General features: G+C 48.9%; 1 protein-coding gene across 17 annotated transcripts in view; it reads right to left on the bottom strand.

Moving 5' to 3' along the window:
* The window catches only part of DCTN1 (dynactin subunit 1), a 30,565-nt gene extending 12,323 nt beyond the window's left edge, over nt 1-18,242 (bottom strand). For 4 of the 17 annotated variants that reach the window (XM_070511905.1, XM_070511910.1, XM_070511907.1 and 1 more), the window contains exons 1-4: nt 17,959-18,093; nt 4,345-4,590; nt 3,981-4,059; nt 3,748-3,782 (exon numbers count right to left, since the gene is read on the bottom strand). In XM_070511905.1, coding sequence (XP_070368006.1) covers nt 3,748-3,782; nt 3,981-4,059; nt 4,345-4,572 — 342 coding nt within the window. In that variant the 5' untranslated portion in view covers nt 4,573-4,590; nt 17,959-18,093. Of the gene's footprint in view, nt 1-635; nt 1,026-3,017; nt 3,039-3,747; nt 3,783-3,980; nt 4,060-4,344; nt 4,591-6,285; nt 6,452-17,958 lie in introns of those variants that run through there. The other 13 variants (XM_014829780.3, XM_070511904.1, XM_014829783.3 and 10 more) reach the window with 9 other exon arrangements.
* Nucleotides 18,243-19,921: the final 1,679 nt, after the last annotated feature.

Below are 19,921 nucleotides of genomic sequence, written 5' to 3'. Positions count from 1 at the left end.
TAAATAGATGATTAACTCCAACTCTCAAATAGTTCTTGCTACCCAGTGTCTCACAGCTCCAGCAAAGACAAGATTCGGCTTAGATTCTTCTTCTAGGAGACATTGAGCCCAAGGAGACCAACTCCCACTCCTCCTACCCTGGGCTAAGCCTCCATAGCTGTGAGCCAAAAACTATTCTAGGGTCCCCATCTCACCCAGGGAAAGCCCCTTGATACAACACCCCAGTAGGGGAGGGATGCTGAGAGTACAACCAGGAGTCATTCTAGCAAAGGTCAGGCAAGGTAGGCCTGCTGCAGGCACAAAGACACCTAGACCTGCTCCCTCAGATTCTCTCACAGGAAACTCTCCCAGAAACAGTTTGCAGCAAAAGCTGCCTGAAGCCCAAGCCTGTGAGGCCACTGAGTACAAGGCCTGGAACACAGACTCTGAGCCAAAAGCAGGAAGGCCAGGAGCAAATGCCCAGGGCGTGGGGCATGGCAGTGACACACACCTCTCCCTGCCCCCACCTTCATCCCCACCCGCCTCCCCCAACCAGGTAGACAGATGAAGTCTATCAGCCCCCACCCCCACCCCAGCAGCCTGCTGCCACCATCGCCCTGGCAACCCAGCAGCAGGACCAGAGCAAGCAAGAGTACCTTTCGGGCTGTCGGTGCCTGTCTCATCATTGCAGAAAACCAAAGAAAGCCAGGAGAGGAAAGAGAAGGAGGGGCAGAGGAGGATGGACAAACACACAGAGGAAGGACAGACGAAGGGAGGGAGGCAAAGAGACCGAACAGAGGGAAAGGCGGCGGAGACAGGAGATTAGTGCATCAAATCCCAACAATGCAGCCTTAGCTTCCAGGCCTGGCAGCTTCCCAGCCCGCAAACGGCTGCAGCTCAGACGCATAAGCCCCGGCAGGTGTGCAGAGGGACAGCCAGGCTCCGGCCGGCACCGGAGAGGTGCCTGGCCCAGTTCGCCAGCTTAGGCTGATGGCAGCCTCAGTGGCCGCAGCACCAGCTCCACCTGACGTCATGCACCCACCCTCCTCGGCTCCATGGGGGTGGAGCCACTGCTGCTCGGTCACCTAGCAACCACCAGGCTCTGCTGGCTCCTCCTCCTCCTCCTCATGACTGCACAAAGTCCTGTGCAGAGCCGCCCTGCTGCTTTCTCTAAAGACAGGCTCTGGTTCCTCCTGCCCCTTCCCTCCCCCCAAGAGTTTGCTCCAAAAAACTGGGCTAGGAGCCATCCCAGAAATGGTACCCTCGGGGGCCAGGGCATCACTGGGCAGGGACATAAGACCTCACTGCTGTTCAGTCTCTCCCATATTTGCACTCCCCTCTGCCCACAACCCCATCAACCCTGCTTCTGCCTCTTACACTGACAACACCATTATGGTCCCTCATCAGGCCCACACAACCAGAGCACCCCTCCTGTGACAGCATCACCTCTGAGGGGCACACAGAGAGACTAAGAAACCCTGGGAACAATCAGCAGCAGCTCTAATGACAGTGTCTGGCTCCTCTCCCAACCCTCCCCTGGTTGTAGGCAGAATAAAGCCCGTCTCTAAAGGGCTTCCAGAAAGGACTGGCCACCTTGCAGAGACATCTGGGTTCTCTTCTGCCCTCCCACTCAATGTGCATTCTTTTGCTCTGGATCTAGCTTCCTATTCTCCATGGGGTGAAAGCAGGCACCCTGGGCTAAGTGATCTGCTGCGAGAGAACCACTGGAGAGAAGACCTGGGGGGACTTGGCTGACACTTGGCACCATGAGCAAAGAAAGCACTGTATCCCAGCCTGGGCAGCCTAAGTTGGGCTTTGCCACATTTCCCCAGGCAGCTGTGAAAACCCCAGGATTTGGGCATAGCTCAGGCCCCACCCAGCATCAGGTCAGGCTGTGGTCAGAACTCCTCCATAGAGAACAGACTGTTGGTCCATGCTCTTCTCCATTCAGGGGCCTGATGTGCGACGGGAGCCCCAACCAGGAGACAATAATCAAGGGGAGAAGGCAAGTTACCATGACCTTGGAATAGGCCAACCATCCTTTAAAGCATTGTTTTCCTTCTTACATCCCCAATCCCACCCCAGCCAGGACCCCAAAGCAAGTACCAGCATGTGGTCTCTTCCACGGCAAGACTCAAAATGAGGACCATCACCAACAAGGAGTAGGAAGGGAGATGTTTTCCTCTCCCCTCCCACTGCCCCTATCCAGTAGCTCTCCATGCAAGGTCAAGGGCCTGAGACAGGCGGGCAACAAGGAAATCACAGAATTGTACAAACAGCATGGTACACACAGGTCAGACAGGCACATGCACGTCAGAGACAGCTCGGGCACAGGCTCAAGGCAGGGCTGGTGTGAGGAAGTGGTCATGGCAGTGACTTAAAAGAGTTTAGGAGTCTGGGGGTGGCACAGTTGAGTCCCACTCCAATGATGGCTGATGGAAGGCTGCAAGGGGTGGGAGGTGAGCCTCAGGAACACCAGAGGAAAGAAGAGGAAGAGAAAGACTGATGGAGCAGAATGAAGGTGGGCCTCACGCCAATGCCCACCCAGAGGCCGGCACACAGACTCTCAGGCTTTCCAACTCAGGACTGTTCTTACTGTGCTCTGCGCCCTGACCTCCCGCCTCCTTGCGCAACCACCTCTCTTGGTACTTTCCCCATCCCCAATCCCCACTCCCCAAGTCTCTCCTCCCATTGCCCCTAAGCTTAGGCTAAGTAGGAACCCACTGTAGCCCAGTAAATGTTCTATTTCATGCTGCTGCTATTTACAGTCATACTTGGAGTCTCTGACTAGAAGTCCTGAGGTGGAGGGTTGGGGGAGTGAGGGGTGAGGATCATCCCTAATGAGCCCTACCTGCAGCTGGACACTGAGCCTAATACACCCCTCAAAAGAACTCTGAAAGCCAAAGCCACCATTTCCTCTGGCCATCCCAGCCCCAAGGTCACATACACATGCATGCAGCAGCCCAAGGACATGCAGGACAGCTGGGGAGGGGGCTCATGGCCCTCACCCACCCAGGCACAAATAGTAAACACACCACCTTCTTAGGCTTCAGTCCCCGCTGCATGAGGGGCAGGAAAGGGCAGAGTTAGAGAACAGACATCACATTGTGCTAGCTGGCCAGACATCCTGGGTGTGGGCATTAAGACCAACTCAGGCATACACAGGTAAAAGGAGGAGTCAGGTCACTGTCAAGCCCTGGGTAAGTGAGATGAGGGGTCCCTCAAGGATCTGTTTCTAGGATGTCCACACACTGTCCAGCTAGAGAGTCTGGAGCCCCACCTCACACACCCTGAGCAGAGCAGCAGAGGGGAGCTAGGACAGGCCCTCTGCACACAGCCTAAAACAGGTGGCAGAGGGGCTGGCTCCTCACCATTCACTTGTGAACAGCAGAGCTCCTTCCGCCTCTACTCCTACCTTACCCCTACCCTCAGACCCTTTAGACCTTGGTAGCCTTGGGTATCAAAAGGTAGGAAGATGCTCACAACACTATTAGGGTCAGACCTGTCCTTCCTATCATCCCCAGCCTCAGTCCCATTTGACCCTGAACTTCTGAGCCCTAATAGTTTTTCCCTGCTACCACATTTACTCTACCCCTAAAACAACAACACATACCCAGAAAGCTTCCTTCTCAGGGCGGTTGGAGACTGGAAGGCTAACTCAGTTTACTCACCTACTGCTTCTACCTGCCTGGCATTGGGTCTCCCTCCTCTCTTTCTCCTTCCCCTCCTCTTCTCTATCACTCCCCACTCCTGCCCCCAACTACTCACCAGTTTGCTGGTCTTTGCAGTTGAGTCAGTTCCATCTGTAGAAAGTAAACAGAAACAAAGTGTGTACTTGTATAAGGGGTAGGGGCAGAGAACATCATGGCAGGGTAGGGGAGATATAAGAAGGGAACACAGTGGTGATGGAAAATCTCAGGATCCACTGTGGCCCCATGTTCTGGGGACAAGTCCTGGGGACTCCTGGATGTGGGAAAGCAACTTAAGTGGGTGGTTGTTACCTCTTTTGAGGATCTTTGAGGCAGAAGAATCAGGTGTTTCTGGGGAAGTAGTATCTGCTCCATCTTCAAATACCTGGATCTGAGGCCAAAGAATAGACTCAATATAGCCAGATCAAGGATAGCTGTAATATGGACCCCTCCCCAGGCCCCAAGCAAGCCTGGGGTACAGGGCAGCTTCCCTAAGGATGGATCTCCAATCTTCCCTCCCCAACTACCTCCTACTCTCCCAACAAGCGACATATGCTCATGCCCAAGAAGAGGGAGCACCAACACGCCAGCTGCAGATGCAACAGGGCATGTGCACATGTGCATGAGTGTGCAGGCGAACGCACACACACACAAACACAGAAGCAGGTATGAGTACCTGGGATTGGCGCACAAAGATGCCATGCCCTTCATCACAAGTGAAGTACTTCCTGCCTTGGACAGTTCCATCGTTCTTGCCCTTGGCTTCATCCAGGATCACGCCTACCCATTTGCCAGTAGCAAAGAGTGTGGCTCCAACATAGGCCACAGTGCCTCGGTGCCCTTTTCCAATCACCTCCACACGGGAGCCCACTCGCAGAGGCCGGGCACTTGCCTCCGCACTCATTCTGCTACCGCTGGGCGTCTGAAAAAAAGACAAACATACACAGTTAAAGGTCAAGGATGTCATCCTAATGCATAAAAAAGGCCCCAGTCAGGATCCTGGACTGAAAAAGGACCACAAGTCACTTCCCTGAACTCCAATTGCAGGGAGAAGTGGGCCCCAAAATTCCCTTCTGAAAAATGTCAGTGGTGTGTTCTTCTAAGACTTCTCCAAACTCCTCTGGAATCTGCCAGAATTTTTAAGAGTTTATATTCAAATTTTATAACAAATCAGAATTTGCTGATAGATCTGTGAATGTCACCACATGGCTGCTTTCTCAGGAGCACTGCCCCCTAAAGAGGGGAATGAAGCTCAAGCAAATAACTCAGTTTAGACCAGGCTCCCCACAACCCAATGCCCTGACTCAGGAGCCTGGGCTGGGAAGACAGGCAATTCAGTGTGTGAACCCATACAATCCTGTTCCCCTCCCCACTGTCACCTATCTTCCCTGTGGTTCAAATGACTCTCTTAGGCCTCTCTCTTTCAGGGGCACACAATTGTGCCTCCTTCCAGCCCTCAAGTCACCACCACTCCCTCCTGACCTGACTCTCCCCATCCCCGCCCACACACCCACCATGACACTCCTGGATGCCTCATGGCAGCCTATTCAACCATTTAACTCCCTTCTTCCTGGCCTGAGCCCTGTTCTACCAACTCTCTACCCTCAAGCTCTCGAAATCCTTTCCCCATGCTATGTTGCTACAAAAAGAAAAACAAATGCCAGGTAAATCAGGTACCTCAGGTCTGTGCAGCACTCCCCCAGACTCTGCCCAGGGGTCCAAATGGATGGCTTATCACCCCATGGATGGACCAGGTAAACGGATAGACTAAACACCGTCCTTGGGAAGCTCTCAGCTTCTGACACACCCGTGATGACAGGACACAACATGAAATTAGGTCCCAAATAGACCCATGGTTTAGAAGAAAATCACACCTAAGCCATTTTTAGCTATAGCAGCTCCATGAACCAGGGGCCTTGCAGCAAACAGATGAATAAGACATGAAGAAGTGACACCATGGTCCTAAAGACTCCACAGGGCTCCCTTCTGAGGCCCCCACTTGGCTTTGGAAGGGAGCCCCCCAGAGCCTGTCACTCCCTAACTCCCATCCCCAAAGAGCTCATCCAGGAAGGTGAGGATATAGTTCCCAGGGGCTCCAGGACCCCAACTCATACCTGGGATATGCAAGGTGGCTCTAATGGATCTGACAACAGAAGGAACTGACAGTGACATCAAGGCTGGCCCCGAACTTGGAGACCCCCCAAGCTCCCAACCCTAATAAGCCTCTCAGAACCAGGTAGACGTAACAGTGGGTACAGATTCAATCTCAGCCAGAAGAGAAAGAAAACAAGTGACAGACAACAAAGCCGCTCTAAAGAAAGGCTCCACTGTAAGGCCATTCCAACCCACCGACCCCATTCTGAGTCCCCAAGAAAGTCTGGTCCCCCTCAGGAACCTTTGGCCTGAGGTCCAATTAAGAGTCAAAGGTGGGACCTCGCCAGGCCCCACTGAGGGGCCAACTCTGGGAGGAGAAGTCTGTCCAGCCTAACACCATCAGGGCTGCAAGTGGCCCCATCCCAGCTCCAGCCTGTCTCCCCAGCCCCCACAGCAATGTCCACAGGCACCCAGGCCTTCTCCAGCAGCCCTCCCAGGGCCATCCCAGATCAGGCCCACTTACCCGGCTGTACACGTGCCTCTTGCTCTGAGCCATGGTGCTCACCGGGCCTCTACCCCCTCCCCAGCTGGCCAAAGACAGAGAGAAAAGGCAGAAACCTAGGCAGGAGGGTCAGGGCTCCAGGCCCTCATGGACAGACACAGAAGCCGTCAGGCGCGGCCCTCCCCAGTCCATGGACCTCACTCGGTAGCCTACCAGGGTAGGGGTGGGGGCAGAGATGGGGGCTGACTAGCACGTCCCCTCTGCTGCCCCGAGGATTCCTGAACCCAGAGACACCGAATCCTGCTTGCCAGCTGATGAGTCTCACTCTGCGCTAGTGCTGCTCTAGACTTGCAGGAACCGTGCTGGCCTCTGGGTCCTAGTGCCCCCCTTCTTCAGCTGGGCCAGACAAGAGGGGCAGGGACTAACGGGCTAGGCCCAGCCACAGACCCTCAGCACTCACCTCTAGAGTACACTGACCTAGGGCTGGGAGCATAGCTCTGATGGGTCCTCCTAGTCTGCACCCCTCACCATCACTGCCACCCTCCCCCCAAGGATGTGAGGCCTCAGCAGGACCACAAGCATCAAGTGACACTTCAAGACCATCAGCTGCCTAGGGCCTCCAGAGAGCCAAAATAAAGGTCTCTCACCTCCTTTTCTGGTGCTTTGCTCTCTCTCTTCCCTTTCTAAACTCTGGACCGGCTCCAAACTCATGTTATTAGAGTTTGGATTTCAATCTCACACTGGGCCAGGGGAGCCAGGCCCTGCCTGATACACAGCAAGGGAAGGGCAGTAATGAGGGAAACTTAACACACACTGCAAAGCAAGGCAAGTACCCCAGCTCCCCCTGACGCTGGCAAAGGTTGCCACAGTCACTCTTCCTCCCTTCTGGTTGTTATAAAGAGTCAGGCTCTCAACGCCAAGAGTATCAGCTTCAACTGGATTTTTAAGGGCAGTGGTCAAAAGCAGAGAGCCCCACTTGTCCTTGTAGCACACGGCCCAGTCCAGCTCAGCCATTTGCCCCTCATACTCTTGGCCTTGTCTCCTGAACATCTCCTTAACAGAAAGAAAAAGATGGTTTATTTTCTATATTTCACAAAATTTCTTTAATAACCATGTATTGCTTTTATAATGAAAAACGTTTAATCTAATAAGATTATGCATTCTAGTGAAAGGTCTCCAGAGGGCTATGTGATGATACCACTTCATTCACTTACTCATCTAACATGGGCCAGGAACCAACAGACCAGGGTCCCTGCCCCTAACCAGCCAACAAGGTTGGCCTGGGGTCTGACCTACGGCCCTGCTGGGTGCAGTATCCAGCTAGACCCCCGGGCCGAGGGATACCTATCTTGTCCACCCTGGGCTTCACTGGCCGAACAGCGTCTTCCTCCACTCCACCCACATTTTTTTTTTTCCCTTTCTTCTTCTTCTCCCCAAAGCCCTGAAGTACACAGTTGTATATTCTTGTTGTCGGTCCTTTTGGTTGTGCTATGTGGGACACTGCCTCAACATGGCCTGATGAGTGGTGCCACGTCTGCGCCCAGGATCCGAAACAGGGAAACCCTAGGCTGCCAAAGCACAGCATGCGAACTTAACCACTCAGCTATGGGACCAGCCCCTCCACCCACTTTCTAAGGCAGGCGAGATAGCCTAGTAGTAGAATGATAACCAATAGCCAGATCTGTGGCCCAAAACACCTCTCCATATCTTCAATCCTGGCCAGACCCCCTAGGAAACCATTTCTTCCCTCCCCCGCAAAATCTGCACGCTGCCCCCTCCCTTCCTCATGCACCATTACACAGGTGGGTCAGGGCCTACGGGTCCTTGCAACCTGGACTTCACATGTTCAGGACACTTTACAGTCTACAGAACAGCTTAAAAAACATAATTTTATAGTACCTTGGTTATGAGTACCGGTTCTAGACTCAGGCTGGCTTTGTTCAATTCCTAGCTTCACTACATGGTAGCTACATAAATTTGGTCTAATTACTTAACATCCCTGTGCCTCAGTTTCCTCACTTGTCAACTGGGAATAATCAAACGACATATCTCAGAGAGCTGTTGTGAATATTAGCCAAGAAAATCCATGTAAAACATTTAGGACATTGCCTGGTATTTAGTAAGGACTCAGCAGAAGTTAGCTAATAACAACATCATTATCATTGTATTCAGACATCACGAAAACCCCACAGAGAGGCAGGCCAGGGACAATGCTGACAAGGGAACTGAGGCTTAGAGAACTGGGCAACTTCCCTGAAGTTACACAGAAGGTAAGGAGTGGAGCCAAAACTGGAACCAAAGCCTGAACCAGATCCCTCTGCACTTTCTACTATCCTGACTGTCATCACCTGTATCTCTAGGCTTCCAAGGCCATGCCCTTCCTCTAGACCACACTGCCTTCAAAGACTCAAAAGAGCTCAGGTCTAAGAACAACGTCACAACTCACTAGCCACACAGATATATATAGTCACCTAACTTCTTGGAGGCAATTTCTTCTCCTATAAAATGGGAGTAATATTTCTCTTTTTTTTTGCTGGGAAAGATTCGCCTTGCGCTAACATGTGTTGCCAATCTGCCTCTCTCTCTTTTTTCTTTGCCTCCCCAAAGCCCCACTACATAGTTGTATATTCCAGTTGTAAGTCCTTCTAGTTCTTCCATGTGAGCCGCCACCACAGCATGGCTACTGACAGACGGGTGGTATGGTTCTGTGCCTGGGAAACAAACCTGGGTCGCTGAAGCAGAGCACACTGAACTTTAACAGCTAGGCCACCAGGGCTGGCTCTGCATTTCTACATTAATCTTATGAGGCTGGAATAAGATAAAGCATCTAAAAGTGCTTTGTAAAAGTGCAGAAGCTGTAGAAGTGCAAAGAAGTATATATAACCTATAACAGTATATAAGTCTTAAAATAAAATATCTAGACAATAAACATTATAAGGAATTACAAACAAGGGAAAGGTGAGCTAGAAAGAAAAGGGATACCTGACTACACCTTGAATTATAGGTTGTTTTTTGCATATGTGGAGAGGAAGGGCCTACAAACACTGTAAGACAGAAATAATTTTGCTTGACTAGGGAATATTAAAGAAGACCAGCTTGGCTGAACTGAAGAATTCCAGATGAGTTCTTCTATTAAACTATAAATCTTTTAAAGTAGAGCCCACAACTTTTCCTCTTTATGATCCCATCACCCTTAGCTCATGAAGCCAAATGTTTATTGAATAAATAAACACATTAACATTGAGATGTACTAGAAGGTAAGTATGGATAGTCAGGGAGTTTAACATCAGGAAGAGACAAATGGACTGGATCCAATAACAACAGAAGCCAGTCTCTTCCTGACAGGAGACTGGCATAAAGAAAACTATTTTAGGAAAATCAAACTGGTGGCAGAGTGCGATGGACTGGAGGCAGGAACAACTTGGTAAGGACAGGGATAACAGCAAGGAAGCTGCTGCAATAATGAGCAAGGGATGAGGAGGGCCTGACCCAAGCTCATGAGAGAGACAGAAGGGGAAAGGGGCCAACTCAGAGACACTACAAAAAAGCCCAGAGAACGCCCTATGATAGATCAGATACGGGGGAAAAGGCAGCGGGCTTGCTTGGGCTCTGGAGACAAACAGATCTGGATACCACTTTGGATCTACTGTCTCCTCACCTGTATGACTCTGATCAAGATATTTAACTTTCAGAGCCCCAATCACTTCATCTGAAAAAAGGGGGAAACAATGCCTACCTGACAGGGATGTTGCGAGGATTAAACAAGGTTGAAGTAAAGCATTTAGCACAGTGTCTGGCAGAGAATACGTGCTCTATAAATGGTAGACATTGTCCTCACCATTACTGAGTGGGTACATCAATGATGACCTGCACATAGTAGGAAGTGAAATGTTGTATGAATAAATGGATGGATGGATGAATGCATGAATAAGTAAACGAATGAATAAACTAGGGAATTTTCAAGCAGGAGTAATGGAAGAAGATTCATTGAAAACATTACCAGAATTGGGGGGAAAATGGAAAAGGAAACTGAACATGTTAGGAGAGGGAAAATAAGTTTTGTTCTTGGGGCCCTCTCCGGGGCAAATTTAACTGTGCACACTAACACATGTATTTCACTATCTCCTTCCAAAAGGAACCCGTGATGCAGACAAAAACAGATTCCACTACCTCCATTCTACGGGTGATGGAACTGAGTCTCAGAAGTCAAACGACTCACCCAAGTCTCAAGACCAGAAAATGGCAGGAGGCACATTTGACTAGCTGAAACAGGTAGGCGGTCCTTCCAGAGCACTGGGCCCCACCCTATGTCACATAGGACAATTCTGAGTTACATGTTCCCTCAGTGAGAGAGCAGATTTCTAATCCATTTTCCTCTCCAAAGGTATCAAATACTGCTAAAATGTCTAGGAAAATGGGAAGAGAGGAGGGAAAAATCTCTGATGAATAGGTTACCAATGGTCTTGAAGATTTCAGAAAATGACAGGAAAACAGGTAGATTGTTGGGAATTAAGGAGGAAGAAGTAAGGAGGAAAGGCCTCTTTGGCACCCAGCCTGCACCATTTCTATCTTGCTTTTACTGGCACCGCAGCATCGTCTGAGCCCTTGACCTCCTCTTGTCTTGCCTCACCTAACCCTGATCCTGGGCTAACACAACTGTTTGCTTTCCCTGATCCCACTCATAGAGGAGCTGGTCTGAAACCCAGGCAGGCTGACAGCTGGGTCCACACACTTGAACTGAACTGCATTAGGCACTGGGTATACAGTAGTTTGGTTGCAAAGAGATAAAATGAAACACACTGGTAATCAGCAAGATCTAGATTTTCTTAAGACTAAGGTGAAGCTGTACATCTCTGAAAGCACTAGCAGGGAAGAGCTAAGTGTGGACCTAAGTCCCTCAGGAATCAAGAAAGAAGAGGGTCTTCTCACTGAGTGGGGTTGGAGGCTGGGGAACTGGAAGCTTGGAAGGCTGAATTCCAGAGATGCACAGGAACCCAGAAAGACCACAGTTACAGAGCCTTTTGATCCTAGGTCCTACTCCTGTAACTGCGTTACAGATCTCATACAGATAGGGCCTAGCCCCTAAATGGGCTTTCTTTACCTCTCCAGCTCATTACCCCCAGAAATGTCTGCAGCCCACTCCTAACCTGAGTACAGTTCTACTCCCTCCCAAATATCCTCCCCCTCCCCCGAGGAATACCCAGTGACTGCCAGGGCCACCTCCAAAGGGTCCAGACCTCCAAGAGCCAGGAATGAAAGCAACATAATATGCTTCATTTATCCTCAATAAAGGAACTTTTACAGGAAGGCAACAGGCATTTGAGTGCAACCATGTACTCAAGAACTACAACCCTCCCAGTGCTAGCAGAAGTCCAACTTAACAGCCTGTTCAAAGTTCCTGGCACTAGGACCCTGCAGACAGGAACCCTGAGCCTGCGCTCTAAAGAGAGAGATGCACCATTTCACAACTTCAGCAAAAGCCAAAGCAGCCAACAAAGCCACAGCCACCTCGGCTGTGCTGGGCTCTGCCTTTTGGGCAGCTCACCGGCCACTCCCCAGAAGCAGAGCATTTCGTCCTTTCTCTTTTTAAATCCACGTCATCATCTGATCATAATGGAAATCAATCTCAAGTCACCACGCAAAGGCGTATCCATGGCAACCTCAAGAGGAAGGACACAGAAATGATGCTCCAGTGGCTGCAGCAGGAAAAGGTAAGTCCATTTCCCTTCATCCATGCCATCCCACCATTCTCCCCTTTCACTCAAGGCAGGTGTGCACCTTACCTGCAAATTCTATCACACCAAGGAGAAAAACACAAAAGGTGAGTGTTAATAATCTATGCTATTATGTAAGGTTTTACGTCTACCTAGTCTCAGAACTGGCAGAAAAAAAAATCTCTTCTTCTAGCTGAAGGGGACAAGATCTCTTTTCTTATTCACCATCTCAGGTGACATAGCCTGCAGTAATCACTATGAGTCACTTGTCTTTCTATTCAGGATGCTGGGAAATCACTCAAGGATTTCAGAGTTCCCTACATTGTTGTACAAAGCCAGCAACAACACTGACCCCACTGCCCTGCTCACCCATGCCCATCACTATCATGCCCACAGGCTGGCCTGGTAAGACTCTCTCCTGGTAAGACTCCAGCCCCTTGAGGTCCAGAAATTGGGAGTTGGGATTAAATTCCTGCCTTTCTCTGATGCCTCAGGGGAAGGAAAGCCACTTCTGCAGAGGCAAGAGATTCACCAAACATAAGTACCACCAAGCCTAAGTAATCCCCCATACCTCAATTTCCTCTTCTGTAAAACAGGGATAACAACAATACCTTTCCACAAGACTGCTGTAAAAATCACATGAGAATGCCCGAAAAGCACTGAGACGAGTGCCTGGTATGAAGCACTCCATAAACGTCAGCCATTATTATTATGAGGAAGACTCATAATGAGGAGTCCTTATGTGGAGAGGAGAGGCCCACAGTGCAGGATTTAAGTTCAGAGGGTACTCAAGACTCTGGGAGCAGATCTTACGTCTGCTCTTTCCCTTTCCTCTGGACAGTTGTTTCAAGCTTCCTTTATGACTTTCAAGTCCCTATTCCTGTCCAAGGCCATACCACTGCCCTCACCCTCAGCAGATAACCTTGCTGGGAAAGAAAATTGAGCCTATTAGATGAAAATTCTTTTGCAAATTTAGATATAGCTGCAACCATCATTGCCACTTCCTTCCTACATTCTTTCCTTTCTTCTGTCATTCCTCTTCAAAGGAAATAATGTCCCGTTCTTTTCAGGGCCAACCCCTCCACCCTCCTCCGAGGACCTGATTTAGCAATCATCCTTTCTCTTGTGCCTTCAATTGCACCCTCTCTGCTGGCTCTTACACATCAGCAGAAAACCCATACTCAAGACTTCTATTCTAGGAAAAACTGTCTCTATTCTCTGCTACCTCCTCCGCAAACTGCCACCATCTCTCTTCCTCCCCTGCCAAACTACTCCTAGTGAGTACACCCTTCCTATCCCCTCTTCCCGTCCACTCCTCAGTCCACCTGGCTCCCATTCCTACCACTCCACTGAAGCTGCTCACCCTAAAGAAGTCAAAGAGCCCTGGTGACCACAACCCCCTGACTGCCCAATCTCAAGGCGCAGTTTCCAAGCTCATCCTACTCGACCTCCCTGTAGCAACCGAGGCTGCTGGTCCTCTTCCTGCAACTTCTTCCTCTCCTAGCTTCCCAGACAACATTCTTTCTTACCATGTGCACCAATCCTTCCCATCTCCTCTGACATCTTCAGCCTTACATAAGTGCCACTGGGCTCATCTATTCCAACAGCATCAACTACCACTTACTCCCACTGCCCTCAGACACAGACTCTCTTCTGAACCTCAGACCCACCTTTCCACCTGTCTTCCAAGTGCCACAGACCTTCCACGTTCAATATGACCCAAAACACATGTGGTATCTTCCCCCTGAAAAATGCTCCTCTTCTACATTCCCTCTTTACTACTGGCACCACCATCCACCCAAAATAGAAAACTGAGTCATCCTCAACAACTCCCTCTGTCTTGTTCTCAACAACTAATTAGTCGTGATGTCAGGTTAACTCTGCCTCTACAGTCTCTCACAGCTCCATCCCCTCCTTCCATCCCCACTGCCCTAATCCTTAGTTCAGCCTTAAACCATGTCAGGTTAGTACAAGAGTCTCCTGATGTCCCCAATCCAGATGCTCCTCTTTCAGTCTATTTCCAGTTTCCCAAAATACAATCATGTCACCTCCCTACCTAAACACTGCCAGTGGCTTCCCTGCCCACAAAATTGAATCTTCTTAGCACAGCACTACAGGCCATTAAAAACCTGGCCTCATTATGAACCTAATCTCATCAACCACTTCCTTTGATCTCAAATCTTGTATTCCAGCCACTTGGATCTACTTACCTTCCTTCTTATCCCTCTGCAAATGTTGCAAATGTCACCAGAGCCATTCTCTTGCTTCTTCCTCAAGGTTCAGGTCAACGATCACCCCTTTCCTGAAGATTCCCCTGATGTCTCCATGTAGAGCTAGTCATTCCCTCCTCTGCTCTCACATAGCATTTCAGACATATCTCCATTACAATATCACATTTTATTTAAAATACTGTCTCCCTGGGGCCAGCCCAGTAGTGCAGTGGTTAAGTTCGCACATTCCACTTCTCAGCGGCCCGGGGTTCACCGGTTCAGATCCTGGGTGCGGACATGGCACCACTTGGCACGCCATGCTGTGGTAGGCATCCCATGTATAAAGTAGAGGAAGATGGGCACAGATGTTAGCTCAGGGCCAGGCTTCCTCAGCAAAAAGAGGAGGATTGGCAGTAATTAGCTTAGGACTAATCTTCCTCAAAAATATATATATATATATATATATATATATATATATATTGTCTCCCTTATCCCATCATGAATTCCTCCAGGGCAGAGAGTTTTTATTCAGTTCAGTATCCCAAGCACTAAGCAGAGAGACATTCAATGTTGAAGAGACGCCTGTGCCAACACCAGGCTCTAGGCATGTAAGTTGGCTCTGACAGTTCTCCCAGAGAGCAGCTCCACCCTTAAAGCCCACCACCATGGGGGAAATTAACAGTCAAGCACACATGCATCCCAGCAGATGCAGCTCTTTCCTCTCTAGAGAGGAGCCTAAGAAACTAAAAGTGCAGGGACAGCCCCAGGTCCTGTGGAATTTGGTAGTGACACTAAATCTCAATCTCATACGCTTGCAGGGTAAAAGGACCAGAGAGAGACCTCTAGGCTCTAGTGGAAGTGCAGATCTTCTGGGAAAACAGCTTCAGTGAGGCTTTGGGGGTGACCCTTGTCACCAGTCTCTGCTTCAGTGAAGCCCTGGGGAGGTCAGACTGGACAGCCAATTTGTCCATCGGCCCAGTGGAACTGGAACTAGCCTGAACTTCAAAAGAAAAACTATACAAAGCCAAATTCAGAGTCTCCAGGATGGCAAGGACCCAAAGATAGATTTGAATCAGTCAGTTGCTCAGCAGTTACCTCCTCAGGGGACACTGAGGACCCAGTTCTCATTTCCCTTGCTATGGGACTGATAATCCAAGTCCCCACAGTACCACCCAGCAGCTGCAGACAGGCCAAGGAATCTGGGAATCCTCTACTACAATCCCTCCCAACTCATAACTCCAGGCAGCCACAAGCGATGATAGAGCTGGCAGAGTAAAACGTAGAGTGGCAGTTGTGAATGGTATTATGATCCTCTTAACTATCTTTTTTTTTTTTTTTTGAGGCAGATTAGCCCTGAGCTAACGTCTGCCGCCAATCCCCCTCTTTTTGCTGAGGAAGACTGGCTCTGAGCTAACATCCATGCCCATCTTCCTCTACTTTTATATGTGGGACACCTGCCACAGCATGGCTTGACAAGTGGTGCCATGTGTGCACCCAGGATCCAAACCAGCGATCCTCAGGCCACCGAAGCAGAACATGCAAACTTAACCACTGCGCCACCGGGCCAGCCTCCTCTTAACTATTCTGACTCCTCCCTAACAACTTCTTTGTATCCTCATGTTCAGTCAGGCCCAACCAATCAATTCTTCCTTAGCATTGTCTCCTGCATCTTTCCTTTGTCCTTCATCACCACAGTCATCACTTTGGTCTGCCACTTAATAGCTTTGAGAATTAAGGCAAATCATTTACCCTCTTTGGTGCCTTATCTATTAATTAGGGTAACAGCTGCTCCACCTAGGATCATTAAATCAAATGAGATCATGCCTGTGAAAGGTCCTATAATCTGTAAAATGTTATATGTAAATATAAAGTGTCACTAATATCATCAACTTAAGCCCTCTCTACTAATATGTGAAGCATATCTGGCTCCCTGCCTCTCTCCTTTATAGACCACAGTAAGACAACTACACACTCTAAAATATTGCTCTGCCAGCACATTCACTTGCCCAAAATATTTCACTGACATACCATTCCTTACTTTAGTCAAACAATCCTGGATCTGACATATGCAATGTCATCTCTGCACCACTGTCAGCTGCTTAGGATGCTTTCCTTAGCCTTGCAAGCCCCACCCATGCTTCAAAGTCCAGCTAAAACCCCACTACACTCCACGCAGGACTAAATTTAAAAGAGAGGGATTTGAAACAATGTCATGAAGGAATTAAGTAAAAGAAACCTGGTAGGAACAGCTGTCATCTAATACTTTAAGAGTCATCTTTTTAAAGAAGAATTACACTTTTTTTCTGCTTGATTCTAAACGATAACCTAGACCAACAGGATGGAAGTTGCAGAGATGTATTTTAGCACACGAAAAACTTCCTTATTGAACTACCCCAAGACGAAATGGGATGCTTTAGATGTAGTTAATTCCCCAGTATTAGAAATGTTCACGCTCAAATTGGCCATTGAGCAACGATATTTTAGATGAAATTCAACTATCACCAAGGGTAACTGCACTAGAATCACAGCACTTTAGATCTGAAAGGAACCTTAGAGATCTTCTAGTCCAGCCTCCTATTTTATAGACCTGGACAGGTGAAGTGATCACTCAAGGCAGCGCAGCCTGCTTTGAGGAGCAGGGAGCAGAACACAATCTCTAACTTTCAACCCAGTGACCAACACCCTTGCTACTCAAAGTGTGGTTCAGGGACCAGCAGCGTCAGCATCACCTGGGAACTTGTTAGAAATGTAGAACCAACCAGAATCTGTATTTTAACAAGACTCCCAGGTGGGCGCACCATTCAAGTTGAAAAAGCACTGACCAACGCTGCCCCTTCCACACCTCGAGTTTCTAATTCTGGAACTGCACTTCCTAAACTGTTCCAGATGTTAGACAGAGGCAGCACCCAAGAAAAACAGTATTTCCCATTCAAATCTAGGAGACTCTCCATACCATACTTCCAGAGGGAGTGTCACGGTAAATATTAGCATGCTGAAGGCTCTGAAATACTCTGTAGTAGAGAAAACTTTAACCACGAAGTTTCTAAACATATCTGAGCACAAAACATCTTTTAAAAAAAAAGTTGTCTCTTTTAATATCCCCGTGGCTTTGGCAGGACACCTGGTGAAGAATGTCAATCTCCACTTCACAGCTCCTTGACTCGCAATACCTTAGGCATACTGATCAGTAAGCGGTCAGCACGGGCTGCTCTCCTCACTGCAATAAATGAGGCCAAGTGTCTAAATCACTGCCTCCTTAAAAGCAGCAGAATCCCTCCTCTGTGTGATTTAGCTGTGGTTCTGCCTAAAGACGAGAGGGATGCGCAAGATGACTTCTCAAAGGTCATCCTGCCAGTGAAGGCGGACCCGAGGAGTGGGAGACACAGACCCACCAAACGCATACCCAAGGCCCCCAGGCTCGACTCCTCTTTTTGTTTTTTCCGTTTGACACAACTTCTCAACCATGTGCCCAGGGAAAACCTGTGGCTTGGAATGGGTTTGGCGTGCCTCAGAGGCGCCCAGGAAAGAAGGGGACCCTTGCAGTTCCGGAGGGGTTGGGAGGCGCAGTCCCGCCACTCCCAGGACAACACCGCCAGGCTGAGAGCTCAGGTGGGTCGGACGGCCCAGCCCCAGGCGAGCGCCCACCCCGCCGGCCACCCACTGCTACCCCCGCCCCGCGCCCCGGGCTCCACGTCGCGCCCCCGGACGGCGCCGGGACGCTGGCGAACACGCGGCGGAGGGGACGGTTGGCGGGGTCGCCGCCTCCGTACCTGTCCTGTCAGGGGCTCCGCGCCCGGCTCCGGCCCCACAGGCGACCGACGCCCAAGCCCTCGCCGGTCCCGCCCCGCCTGCCTCGCCCGCGTGAGCTGCCCGCCGCGCCGCCCGAGCCCTCCAAGCCCACCCCAGACCTGAGGCCCAGAGGCGCTCTGGGTCCAGGGAAAACGCTACTCTTCCCCGAAGACCCGCCCGGGTTAAAAACTGCGCGCTGAGCGCGGCCGAGGAGCCATCGATCAGGCACGAAGCTGGACACCTGGAGCGAAATATACGCGTGCGCACTGTGCCTGCGACGCCGATTAGGACCACAGGAGAGCGGCGCGGCGTGGCCAGCGCCCTCTGTCGGCAGAGGGGAGACAGTGCAGAGGGGCTGGGTGACTCCATTGCAGCGGGCAAATAGGTTCCCCAGAGGGTCGCTAAGCTTTTGAGTCCTAAACTACTAATTAAGGCAATAGTGTTAAATCGTATCTCGTCAGTTAGCTTGAGGAAAAGATTACATTTTGCTGCTACTGGGTGTTATTCACATGAGGATACAGGCATTCACAAGCCCTTATGATGGGAATGTGAAATAAGGCAAATTCACATACTGGCATTCTGACGGTTTTTTTATTTAGAGAGAGAAAACATTAAAAAGCACAAACTCCTTAACCCAATGCACTCACTTCTGATAATACAGCCAAAGAAATGAAAGAAGTAATAGAACAAGTATTTAAAGATATTTGTACGAGGATGTCGGGAGAGCCAGGATTTGATAGACAATGGGTTCAAATTCTAACGGCAATACGCTAGATGTGTGAGATCTCATGTTGGTTATTTAACCTCTATGTGCCTCTGTTTCCTCATTTGTAAAATGAAAATGTTAATGATAGTATGTATATTATTAGGTTGTTAGGAAGATTAAGTGAATCCATGTAAAGAGCCTGAAATGTAACTATTGTAATGTTAGGTTTATCTCAGTTAATCTCAGATTGAAAACAACCTGGAAAATCCACAAAGTTGGTGGTGGGCTGGAGGTAGGGGGTAAATACTAGAAAGGATGAATTGGACAACCTCTCCACTACTGTCTCTTTTTTCCCCTATTTCTTCTTCTAAATATTTCTAATTATTATTTTGAGTAGATAATGCCCTTGTATAATTCAAAAATCAAAACAATATAAAAAGTATGCACTGAGAAACCTCCCTTCAACCCTTGTTCCCATCCACTCCTTCCCCCTGGCCTACTACAGGTAACCTTTGTTATTAGCTTCTTGCTTATCCTCTCAATGTTTTATGCAAATGCAAGCAAATATGAATGTGTAGTCTTACTCCTCCTGTTTCTTATGCAAAAGGTAGCATACTATGTACACTTGCACCTTAATTTCTTCATTTAACAATGTATGTTGGAGATATTTCTAAATCAGTAAATAGAGATCTTCCTCATTCATTTTTTCAGCTGTATAACACTGTATTGCATGGATACACATAATTTATTAGCCAGCCTCTTCTAGTGGGATACTGTATTTCCAGTCTTTTGCTATTGCAAACGATACTGCAATGAATCACCTTGTATATATGACATTCCATATGTGAGCAGGTATATCTGTAGGATACATCTGGGTCAAATAATAAATACACCCACAATTTTAGTGGAAATAGCTTCTATGCCCTTCAATTAAAAAGAAATGGTATAAAAAATAAACACAAAGGTTTTAAAGGGCACTGCATATGCATGTTTTTATTGTGGTAAAATATGTATAACATAAAATTTACCATTTTAACCATTTTTAATTCAATACTGAAGCTCTGTACCCATTAAATGCTAACTCTCTTTTCTCCCTTCACCCTACCCACTGGTATCAAGCGTTCTACTTTTTGTCTCTGTGAATTTGACTGTTCTAAGTACCTCATAGAAGTAGAATCATACAATATTTATCCCTTTGTATCTGGCTTTCGTCTTCAAGGTTCATTCATGTTGCAGCA

The sequence above is a fragment of the Equus asinus genome, chromosome 6, assembly GCF_041296235.1.
Source record: "Equus asinus isolate D_3611 breed Donkey chromosome 6, EquAss-T2T_v2, whole genome shotgun sequence".
NCBI classification, from domain to species: Eukaryota; Metazoa; Chordata; class Mammalia; order Perissodactyla; family Equidae; genus Equus; species Equus asinus.
The sequence above is the reverse complement of the archived record's forward strand: the minus strand, read 5'-3'. Positions and strand labels throughout refer to the sequence as shown.